The sequence below is a fragment of the Pan troglodytes genome, chromosome 3, assembly GCF_028858775.2.
Source record: "Pan troglodytes isolate AG18354 chromosome 3, NHGRI_mPanTro3-v2.0_pri, whole genome shotgun sequence".
Taxonomy (NCBI): domain Eukaryota; kingdom Metazoa; phylum Chordata; class Mammalia; order Primates; family Hominidae; genus Pan; species Pan troglodytes.
Window position 1 is genome coordinate 51730860 of NC_072401.2, and position 12964 is coordinate 51743823.

The 12964-nt window shown below is 36.4% G+C and overlaps 1 protein-coding gene across 4 annotated transcripts in view; it reads right to left on the reverse strand.

The window, feature by feature from the left end:
• Nucleotides 1-12964, reverse strand: part of FRAS1 (Fraser extracellular matrix complex subunit 1) — a 480560-nt gene that overhangs the window by 136640 nt on the left and 330956 nt on the right. For all 4 annotated transcript variants that reach the window (XM_517202.8, XM_063808847.1, XM_024356095.3 and 1 more), the window contains one exon: nt 6580-6733. In XM_517202.8, the coding sequence (XP_517202.4) occupies nt 6580-6733 (154 nt within the window). The remainder of the gene's footprint in view (nt 1-6579; nt 6734-12964) is intronic.

Sequence of the window (12964 nt, forward strand, 5' to 3'; positions counted from 1 at the left end):
AAGAACTAAAAGCCATTCAAGGACAATTCATGTATGAAGTTACTGACTTATTATCTATTAAAAATTACATAAGGAGAGCCAGATAGTAGCAAATACTATAGACAAATACTCAAATACTGGGCACTGAATGGATTCATTTCTATGCACAACTTTCTATGTAACAGAAAATGTTTTCCAGCCAGGAAGTTTTTGCTGAAAACATAATGGGAAATTAGAAACAATTCAGTGGAAAATTTTCATGAGAGAATTCTGTCCAATGATAGTAATACAGGTTCAATTTCTCTTATCTGAAATTCTTAGGACCAGAAGTGTTTCAGATTTCTATTTTTGAATATTTGCATATACATAATGAGATATCTTGGATTCAGGACCCAAGTCTAAACATGAAACTCATTTATGTTTTATATACACTTTACACACATAGCCTGAAGGTAATTTTATATAATGTTTAAAAATAAATTTTGTGCATGAAACAAGTTTTGGCTGTAACCTTTCACGTGAGGTCAGGGTAGAATTTTCCACTTGTGGCATCATGTCAGTGCTTTCAACGTTATGGATTTTGGAGCATTTCAGATTTCAGATTTTTGGATTAGGGATGCTCAACTTGTAATAGCTAACAGTGGAAGACATATTGCAGGCACCCCACTATACCCTATGTGGTGATTCAAACCCAGCTCCATTGTTTCCAGCTGAGTGAGCTTCCTTAAGCTCCATAAGCCTTCGTTCCTCATTCGTAAAAAGAAAATAATAGTATATGCTTTACAGGTGCTTAAAGATAATGTTGGTCATCTTTCTTGACATAGTTTGGCTGTGTCCCTACCCAAATCTCAACTTGAATTGTATCTCCCAGAATTCCCACATATTGTAGAAGGGACCCAGGGGGAGGTAATTGAATCATAGGGGCCGGTCTTTCCCATGCTATTCTCCTGATAATAAATAAGTCTCACGAGATCTGATGGGTTTATCAGGGGTTTCCGCTTTTGCCTCTTCCTCATTTTCTCTTGCTGCCGCCATGTAAGAAGTGCCTTTCTCCTCCTGCCATGATTCTGAGGCCTCCCCAGCCATGTAGAACTGTGAGTCCAATTAAACCTCTTTCTCTTCCCAGTCTTAGGTATGCCTTTATCAGCAGTGTGAAAACAGACTAATACGCTTCTCATTAATTCTATTTAATTATTCTGAATGATGCCATTATTGTCTTCATTTTACAGATGAAGGTCTTCAGGTTCAGAGTTTAATAACGTTAGAAGTTACACAAATGTTAAGTTGATGAGCTGGGATTTGAATCTGATCATGAAGCTGGTCATGAAGCTCTGTTACCAATCATCATTATTTTGTGAACATGTACCAGTATTTACACTGCTAAATAACTTATCATGTTTTCTCCTCCTTCATTCTTTAAACTTTATTGGAACTGAGGCAAGGAAATCTAAATCTAAACACCACCATCACCAGCAATCTGTTTGTACTGCTTGTTCTTCACCTAAAGCACCTTCACCTTCACCTACTATCTTCTTAAAGTGAGACTGAAAATACAGAGGTGTTATAGAAACAATTAAAATTTCACAGGAGACTATGCCTTCAATTGAAGACCAAACAGAAGAATGGATGAACTGCTGCAAGCAGAAGCTATATTCTCATGAAAATGCATCTAACAATAAATCTGAAAGAAGCCACCCTAACACTCTGATAGTGGGAGGGAGAGGGTGAGGAAGAGGGAGAGAGAAAGAGAGACAGATAGAGTGTCAATTTTTAAAATATTCTATAGGAGAATACTCGAATCTTAATACACTAGACACTAGACATATTGGGCAATTGATGGCATATTTGATTACCCTAGAGAAATTAGTTTTCTTACTCAATGCAGACACTCATTCTAATATTTATATGCACTAAATTCAAGTATAGAACAAGCATAATATTCTGGATGGTAATGAAATACCAAAATAAGAGAGAAACATGACTACACTACTCTTTATATAATCATATGTTGAATCAACTCACTGTAGTTTTCTTTCTTGTATTATAACTTATTTGTACTCAAGTAGAAAAAATTCCATTACCTTTCTCTCCCTGGTTCAACTTCCATTCCTAAGATGCTGTCAATAAACATAGATTTCTAGGATGTGGACTGTTTATGAATGTGAGTACAGTTGCAAAATATTGTGAAAGAAAATTTCCACAATGAAAATGTGGACAGTAGAAAACATTCAAATGCTGATTTCCTAGTTATTCTGCTTTTATGATAAAAAAGCAAAGCAGAATTTTCCTAATAAGCCCTAATGAAACAAACCTAAATTTTTATGTAAAAAATCACTTTCATGTCATACAGATTAACAGGAATCATAAGATATTTGCTAATCCCATTAATTTTAACTCAGTAAATAGTCATTGAGTACCCATTAGGTACTAATGACTGTGGTAGGCCCTTCAGGAATGGAGGGATTCAAAGCTAGGCCACATGCAGCTCCTATCCCAAAGATTAGCCCCATAAGCAACTGGGAGTCACTGTTAGTTTTCCAGTAGGTGAATGACATGAATCGGTTTAGAATACACAACATGTGGTCAGAATATAGAAAGCCTATAAGAGTTGAAAGTCCTGTTAAAGGGGCTGGACTTCATTCTATAAAAGTGATAACAACAGTAGCTAAGATTTATATAGATGGTTTGACCAATTATAAGACTACTGACAAATCCAGAGGAGAGATGGGAACCTGAACTAAGACAACAGAGGTGAGACTGTAAAGAAACACAGATGCAAGAGTAACTGAGGAAGTGGGAGCAATGGAACTTGACAAAGGTTCCTGTGAAGGATGACAGAGGAAGGCATCAACGAGAATCACCTATTGGGATAGATGACTGGATGGCACTACTGGCCATCAATCATACAGAAGGAGGAGGGGGTTGGAGGGAAGATGAAGGGTTCAGTACTGGACATGCTGAATACAGGTGCCTTTGTGACAAGTCCATGAGTGGACAAGGAGAAATATCAACCTATTGTGGTATTCCCTGCAGATGGGTGAGAGCTAACTTTCTTTTTTTTTTTTTTTTTTTTTTTGTAGTACCTCACCTATGCTTTAATCATAATATGACAACAAAAAGATAATATTTTAAACATGAAAACCCAAGTTTAAAAAACAGAAAATGATCTCTATTGGGGATTTCCTTTATACTGAAGTCTATATTTTAACCTATAATTTTGAAGGGAAGATTTAGTAGGTATTAAGAATTGGAATATCATTTGAATCTCCATGAATTATTTTGAGATTGAGATCATTCAAATGAACGTATCTTACATTATGATAAATAATTTGGAATTGCCAATGCATTAGGTTAAATCAGATTCTCCTTCAAATGATTCTCAAGTTATTTATTAAAACCATCTCATCATATCTACTTTCAAATCTAAGTAAGTAGCTACAGATACAAGTATTAATCAAGTTGTCTAAATTTATACAGATACTCCTTGAGTTCCAGTGGTTTGACTTATAATTTTTTGAAGTTACAATGGTGCAAAACCATTGTTTTTCACTTTCAGTACAGTAGTTAATAAGTTACATGAGATATTTAACAGTTAATTATAAAACATGCTTTATGTTAGATGATTTACCTAACTCTAGGCTAATGTAAATATTCTGGGCACATTTAAGGTAGGCTAGGCTAAGCTATGATGTTCAGTAGGTTAGGTGTTTTAAATGTATTTTCAATTAACGATAATTTCAACTTATGATGAGTTTAACAGGGTGTAAGTTGAGGAACATCTGTATCTGAAAACGGTGGTGAGTCTGCAAGTGGTTGAACTCAGGTCCTTCATGCACATACTATACAAGCAATTTACATTTGGTTCTGTTTCAAGGCGTCAGCTCTTCACAAAAAGCCCAAAGTCCAGCTTGAACTTTCTTAAGTGATGAGGGAGTATAAGGTAAAGTCTCCACAAATTTACGTAATTGGGACTGATAGATGCAAGCAGATTTGTGCTAAGTGGACTTCTAGTTCCCACCACCAATTTCACTCTTGAATGGTTTCTAGGTAACGTGATTTGATTATTACTAATAGGGGGCTCTGGATACACGGAAAGATCATGTTCATAGGAAGAAGTTAATTAAAAGAGTTACAGCAGGAAAGCATCACAATAAAGCCTACGTGATATTTATCAAACTGAAATGGCAAAATTTTATCTGCTTAAAAAAACATTTAATTCAGCATTGTTTTGTTTAAGACTTAATGGAATATTGGTTGTTTCTAGGAAATTTGGGGGCTTAATTTTTTGTCTTTTACTGATGAAGATAAAGGTAGAGAATTTAATACATCAAAAGAGTCATAGATTTTTAGAGATGAAAAGGACCTTAAAAATATCTAGCTTAAAATCAGTAGTTGAAAGTACGATGAGAACAGGAAACTTACTAATTACAAATGGAAAAATAGTAACTTTAGAGTGGAAAAATCTGGTAGACACCACTTTAACCAAGTGATCAAAGTTAACATCACCTGTCATAAGACGCAGTGAGATTATGTACCTCCTGATGATGCACTGAGAAAGGGGGAAAAGCACAACCTTAACGCAATCATGAGAAATCATCCTCAGACTAACAAATTGAGTGAGAGTCTACAAATATCTGACCAGCACTCTTCAAAAGAGTCGGTGTCATAAAAGACAAAGACAGAGGAAGTGTGTGTCGCAGATTGGAGGAAACCAAGAAGACGTGGCAAATAAGTGTAATTGAGATCCTGGATTGGGTCATAGAAAAGGCATTGGTGGGAAAACTGGCAAAATTTGAATAAGGCCTGTGAATTGATTAATAGTATCATATCAGTGTTAATTTCCTGGTTTCAATAATTGTTCTATAGTTATAAGACGTTAACATTAGGGGAGGATAAGGGTATTCAAGAGCTTTTATTCTGTTTTTGCAACTGTTTAGTCTAAATGTTTTTAAAAATTTTTTTAATGTTTACCCTAACTTCTTAAAGAAACCTATGGCACAAGACCTTATACCTGCCATTTTCAAGGTTACATAGCCATAATAAATGACATCTCAGCTAGACTGACCATTTTATAATTATAATACCAATTCTCGATTAGGTGGCTTTTCAATGTCTTTGTGGACATTGGAATTATTTTTAAATTAAATAAAGTTAATTTTTTTCTCCCTACAGAAAATATATGATTAAAAAATCTGACAGCCCAGAGGAAAAACAGATTATTCTTCCTCTGCTATTTAATATGCCAAGTGAGTTTTTACTTTTAATGGCTATAATTTTCATTTTCACATGATCAATTTAGTTATTTTAAAAAATCTACCTGTTCCTTTATTTTTCTATCATGTTGCTATTTCCACACAGTTTCAATTCCTTCTTTTATGTCTTTAAATCATTTTAAATCTGCTTATTTCACAGTTTTTATAAGACTGTTACTTTATTTGAAATTCTTGGGGTTTTAATCTTCTTGCTCGTTTTGGTTATGGTACTACAGATTATTTCCTCCCATATTCCATAATTTTAAATTCTGAGCTTCATTGGTTTCTTCTGAGAATCCCATGTAGCCTAGCAGAGAGTAGGCCTTCTGTGGTAGTTTCTATTAGTTTCAATAAAGAACCCAAGACATATCATTGGTCTGAGATTAATTTTCATAAAATACCTCAGCTTCAGGTTTCTTAGACAAGACACATGGTCTAATTTAACCTGAGATTTACCGGAAAAATAGGCCTAAAGTTCTGAATTTTCACCAGGCTTTTTTTTTTTTTTTTCTACTCTGACTCCAAGAAAGAGACAGATTTCTCTGCCATGTCTCTGTGCTGATAAGCTTCTTGTTTCTACTCTGTCCCTTTAATTGAAAGCATGTCCTTCCAGAGTCCTGGCTTTATGCAGCATCTTAATTCCAATGCTCTGTCTCTGCATGGACATTAAATCCCAAGCCCCTGGGTTATTGAGACATTCACAACCCCTTTTGGAGAAGCTATGCTATTAAGCTCATGCAATAACTGGCCTTCAGTGTCCTCTTTGTTGCTGGCACCCGGAGATTTCTCTCTATCCTTGGGAAGTCAGCTACGAACACCTTATAATTCTTGTTATATTTTATCCAGCATTTCTGGGTGATGATAATGGGAAATCTCTCAGGTTTTCATATTTGACTATCTTGCTGGAAGTAGAAGTAACACTGGAGAACACTGAAAAATGTTTTCATGTTATTTTTTTTTAAGTCTCATTAAGAAGAAGTCTAGTGATATCCTAAAAGGCATATAAGGCAGAGTTTGAGAGCCTGACCTTTGAAATTAAACTGACGTATATTAGTTAAGTGACTTGCAGCAAGCTACTTTACCCAGTATTTTTACCTGCAAAATGAAGTTGTTTTAAAACTTAAATTTTAGGTGTTACATATAACATATTTATAAACTTTAGTACACTACCTAGTAAATGTGTTGAGTGTGATAGCTATCATGATTATTCTGTTTTTAAAGGGGATTTGTAAGGTATAAGAAAGCTCAGTTCATTGGAATTGCAATCTTGCCACATGGCACTATACAGTAGCAAACCCTAGACTGCTGAATGCAACGATGAAACCACACCAAAGGAAAAAATAGTTACCAAATTGGGGGTAGTCTTGTGTAATCTTGTAGATGATTTCTTCAGCACTGGCACCAGGAGCCTCAGCCTGTAAGATTCTGTTGGTGATCTGCAGCATCCCCCCTTCTGGAACCCACACCATTGAATTAGCCACAAGCTGAAGACCCCTATCATTCTGAAATAAAAATAAAATGCAGAATTAGTTCCAAGCAAAGTAATAATATATCAATCCTTAAAGACATAAGTTATCCAGTTCTGTTGTTGTTAAAGATCGTCTAATAAGACAGAGAGAGATTCACAGCTTCAGAGTCACTCTATAGACTTTGTATTATGTGTAGACATGCATATTTACCTATATATTTACATATGTATATATCCTGCTTTTTCTTTTAGTTTATCATGAACCAACAACTTATTTAGAAAGACTAAGTCTCTCCATTTCTTTCTTTCATCTATCCATCAACCTGTCTTTCTATCCTCTCCACCCACCCATATTTAAGAATTATTCATTAAGCACCTATTATATGCCAGCTCCATTGCTAGAGGCCTGATATATACAAGATGTCTGAAGCAAAACCTTAACGTCAGAACTTACAGTCTAGTGGGAGAGACAGACACATAAATAATTAGGATGCTTCACGATTAATGCTCTATAAGAAGCTTGAGCAGGGAGCTGTGGGAGAATAGAGGAAGGAAGCCTCAGGAAGATTTTCCTAAGAAAAATAATTTCATTTTGAATAACAAAAAAATTGGATTTCTAAGTAGAGACATGGTGAAACATATTCCAGACAGAGGGCCCAGCTTAAGTGAAAGCAAAGATGTGAGACAATGCACTGTATATTTCATAAAATGCCCAAGTGTCTGGTGCCCGTAGGGCTCAGGGAGCCAGGTTGGGGAGTGGATAAAAAGTGACACTGTCTTATGGAAGGTTAGTAGAAGATAGAAGCTATGCTAAAAGTCTCAATTCATCTCATAGGCACTGGAAAGTCAACACGAGTCTCCAGGGAAGAAAATGGGATGATCAGATCTAGGTTTTAGAAAGGCTCCAATGGCAGGAGATGGAAATGACTAGCACTGAGATAAATCTAGAGCTGAAGATACCTTGTAATGGCTCAGGGGAGAGAAAATGATGAGAGGGTAATTGCAATGGTAAATCCAATGGTAAATTCATCGTAGACAGCAATAGATTCTAGAAGCACCACAGAAGCAGAACTGACAGGACCTGATGGCCGATTGAAAGTGAAGCAACAAGTTAGGAGTAGCTGGCTGGAAGGAATCACCTATTCAGCACTCCTGAGAAGGCAATCATTTTAATTACTAAAGCTAATATCATTAAAAGTGCTGCCATTCCTGCTTTGCAAGGCACAAACCCTCTTCCAAAGCCTCATAATTGACATTTTCCACAGAATGAGACTAGGGAGGCTGCCAGTGTTCAGTTTTCAAACTTCAAAAATTAACAAGTCTGATATTTTAACAAAGGGCATCTTAGAAGGGATGGTTTTCTATATTATTATTACTTTCAAATATGCCAATAAATGGAACAGAGCAAATACCACTCCCAGGGAAGAATACTCTGAAGAGAAAACAACATCTATTCTTTTGCTCACTTGGCCCTTGAGCATCTCACCTCTCAGGAGTCAGTGATGGCTACTGTCATCATATATACACCAGGAAGCTGAGTCAAACAGTGCCCATGAGAACAGCAGCAACGGCACTTTCTAACCTGATTGGTGCTCGGGGCAAAATCCCAGAGAATATTCTCCTTTCTCAATTGACATAGCATATTATTTATAAAACATCAAAAACGTGTAAAAAAAACTTTATATATAATCACCAGAATTCTGAGGGAAAAGGCTCTGTTAACTCCAGCAGTCTTGTATACCATGATATACTTGGGCCCAGGTTTTTTTTGAGACAGAATTTTGCTCTTGCTGCCCAGGCTGGAGTGCAATTGCACGAACTTGGCTCACCACAACCTCTGCCTCTCAGGTTCAAACAATTCCCCTGACTCAGCCTCCTGAGTAGCTGGGATTATAGGGGCCTACCACCATGCCTGGCTAATTTTTGTATTTTTAGTAAAGACGGGGTTTCACCATGTTGGCCAGGCTGGTCTTGAACTCCTGACCTTGTGATCTGCCTGCCTCGGCCTCCCAAAGTGTTGCGATTACAGGCGTGAGCCACCATGCCCGGCCCAGGTTTCTTAATTGTTAGAAATCTTTCTAATAGCAGCAGCCTACTGAACTTTGATTTTGGTTATGGAGACCAGTCATATGCCAACAACCACTTTATTAGACTGAGTAGGCAATGTGGTTTTTTCAGATTCTAAGCAAGTAGGCAGTGTGACATGAATGCATGTTCCCAGATGGCTTGCCCACTATATCTCTATCTTGGCTGTACTTATCAACACAATTCTCTATAATTCCTGTGTGAGTGTAACTCTTTAGATAATACACCTTGTGACTCAATGTGCAGAGACTAGCAGCACCTGGAAGCTCATTAAGATGTTCAGAATCTCAGGTCCCACCACAGACTTTCTGAATCAGAATCTGTACTTTGGAAAGATCCCAGAAGTTGTGCAGACATACTAAGGCATGAAAAGCATGGTCCAAGGTAGAGGTCACAATGGTTCTAGAGTGGGTCTCCTGAAGGTTCACAGCTGAGCCTTTTAGAATATTTATGTGTATAACAGGGTAATACATATGCCTCCATTTCTGAATGATTTTTTTGCAGTATATAAGGAGAAACAGATAACACTAAGAAAAAGAAGTATAATTCTTGGAAATAAGCAAGATGGCAGAATAAGAGATTCCAGCTCTAAAACCTGTACAGAACACTAATTTTCACAACCATCTGCAGATGACAATACCTTCATAGGAGCCTGGGGTCTAGCTGAAAGTTTCCAGTACCCCAGTGGAGTAAAAGAAAAAAAATCAACAATAGATGCATTGAAGAGGGTAAGAAACACAGTTTCATTTTACCCTAATACTCTCCTCCAAGTACACACAACTCAAGGCCAAGAGAGACCACTTCAGCCCATAATTTCTCCTACAGAGGAAAGTAAGATTGAAGTGAGTGCCCAGCTTCCCCAGCCTTGTGGGATGCTGCCTAAGAGATCCATTTCTGTCTCACCCCATCCAGAACACTGAAGGGATTATTATGTCTTCACAGCTGTCTAGGGACAGTAAGGAACAGGGAAGAGAAGCAGAGGCTTACAGTAACCATTGTGTGGATCTCAAAAAACAGCTGCAGATCATACTAACTGGCTAATGGGCTCCACCAAGAGCCTTGTTCACAAATTCTGTAAGATACCTCACCCGCAGATACACACACTAGCTAACAAGTACCCCATGACTCCATGCACCCCCTCCCATAGCCAGCACCCCACACTCCCCTGAAGAGAGTACATTCAGGCTCTTCAGATGGCGCACATGAGCCCATGCAGACAGCAAATACACACATCAACAGTCCCCTGACTCTGCTGAATTGGGTAGAAGGCACGCAACCTTGATTACTTCAGGGAACTGACATGAGGAAAATAAAGGCTCTCAGCACCCTGCTTGATGGTGCAGGATCAAGAGAAGGCACACCATCATAAGACTGCCCCTGAAGGGGGAACAAGAGGAGTGAAACAGGCACATCCAGAGAAAAAGTTTCAGAAAGCCTTCAGATCTTTAGTTTGGTTGACTAGTAAAGGTCTCTCTCCTGAAGGCAGGCAGCAAAGGCTGGAGTAGGTAACCACTTTTTCAAATGCAAACACAGCGATGCAAGCCTTCAAGAAACATGAAAAGGAAACTAAGAAAACACGATACCACCCAAGGAACAAAATAAAGCTCCAGTGGCTGACCCCAAAGAAATGAAGATTTGTGAACTGCCTGACAAATAATTCAAAATAATCATCTTAAAGAAGCACAGTGGACATCTTAAAGAAGCACAACAATCTTAAAGAAAAGTAGATGACTAAACAAACTCAAGAAAACCACACATAAACAAAATTAAAGGTTTGACAAAAGACAGAAATCATAAAAAGAACAACTCAAATTCCAGAGCTGAAGAATACAATGATTGAACTGAAAAATTCAATAGAACACTTCAACAGCAAACTCCATCAAAAAGAATGAATCCATGAACTCAAAAGACAGATCATTTGAAACTATCCAGTCAGAGGAGTAATAACAACAAAAATAAAAAAGAATGAACAAAGTTTACCGAACTCATGGGACACCATCAAATAAACCAGTATAACCTATTACGGAAATTCCAAATGAAGCACAGAAAGAGCAAAGGGCAAAAAGCTATCAGTGGATTGCTCAGCAGAAACCTTGTCGTTTTCTGACAGAATGAGATGATATATTCAAAACACTTAGAGAAAAAAACTGCCAATCAAGAATAATTTACCAGGCAAAGCTGTCATTCAGAAATGAAGGAGAGAGAAAGCCTTTCCCAGACAAAGGCTGAGGGAGTTTGTTACCACTAAAGTCCTGTCTTACAAGAAATGCTAAAGGAAATTCTTCAAGTTGAAATGAAAGGACATTAATTAGCAACATGAAAACACATTGAAGTATAAAACTCACTGGAAAAGCTAAGAATATAATCAAAGTGAGAATAACACTGTAATGGTGATATGTAAGTCAGTTTTAACTCTAGTGTAAAAGTTAGAAGAAAATGTATTAAAAGTTACTATAACTACAAATTCTTTAAATGAATACATGATATAAAAAGATATAAATTGTGATGCCAGTAACATAAAATGGTGAGGGTCAGGGAGAAGTAAACAGTTTTGTATGCAATTGGAGATAAGTTAGTCATCTTAAAATAGACCATTATAAGATATTTTATGTAACCCTCATGGCAATCTTGACGAACAAACCTGCAGTAGATACACAAAAAATAAAGAGAAATAAATAAAAACATACCACTACAAAAAAAAATCATCAAATCACAAAGGCAAACAGCAAGAGAGACAGAAAGGAAGAGAGGAACTACAAAACAGTCAGAAAACAACGAAATGGCAATAGGTAAGTTCTTACCTATCAACAATTAAATGTAAATGTATTAAATTCTCCAATCAAAAAACACAGAGTGGCTGAATGGACAGAAAGTATGATCCAACTATAAACTGCCTGTAAAGTGATTCACTTTAGCTTTAGGGAGACATATAGGCTGAAAGTGAAAGGATGGAAAAATATATACCACGCAAATAAAAACCAAAAGAGAACAGAGATGCCTATATTTATATCAGGCAAAATAGCTTTGAAGTCAAAAACATCACAAGAGACAAAGAAGATATTATATAATGAGAGGTTAATCCATCTAGCAGATATAATAATTGTAAATATATATGCACATAACATTAGCACACCTAGATACATCAAGCAAATGTTAACAGAACTGAAGGGAGAAATAAAAAGCAATGCAATAATGGTAGCGGACTTCAATACCCCACTTTTAACAATAGAGAGATCATCCAGATAGAAAATCAATAAAGAAATCGAGGACTTGAATAACACTATGGAACAAATGGACCTAACAGACGTATATAGAATATTACATATAACAGCAGCAGAATTCATATTCTTCTCCAGCACATATGGAACATTCTCCAGGTTAGAACAAATGTTAAGCCACAAAAGATGTCTTAACAATTTAAGAACACTGAAATCATATCAAGTATCTTCTTTGGCCATCCCAGCCAGAGCAATTAGGCAAGAGAAAGAAACAAAATGTATCCAAATTGGAAAGGAAGACGTTAAATTGTCTGTATTTACAGACACCATGATCTTATATGTAGAAAACCCTAAAGATTCCACCAAAAGACTGTTAGGACTAATAAACAAATTCAGTAAAATAAAACCGACATGCAATATGTGTTTCCATATACTAGCAATAAACTCTTTGAAAAACAAATTAAAGAAAGCAATCTTATTTATAATAGCATCAAAAGAATAAAATAATTAGAAATAAATTTAACCAAGAAGGTGAAAGATATGCCAATGAAAGCTATAAAATATTGGTGAAAGAAATTGAATAAGACACAAATAAATGCAAAGATATCCCATGTTTATAAATTGGAAGAATTAATATTATTAAAATGTCCATACTACCCAAAGCAATCCACAGATGTCATGCCATCTCTGTCAAAATTCCAATGGCATTTTACACAGAAACAGAAAAACAAATCCTAAAATTCATATGGAACCACAAAAATCCCCAAATAGCCAAAGCAATCTTGAGCAAGAACAAAGCTGGTGGCCTCACACTTTCTAATTCCAAATTACATTACAAAGTTATAGTAATTAAAACATTACAGTACTGGAATAAGAACAAACACATAGACCAGTGGAACAGAATAAGGAGCCCAGAAATAAATAAACACATTTATGACCAACTATTCTTCAACAAGAGTGCA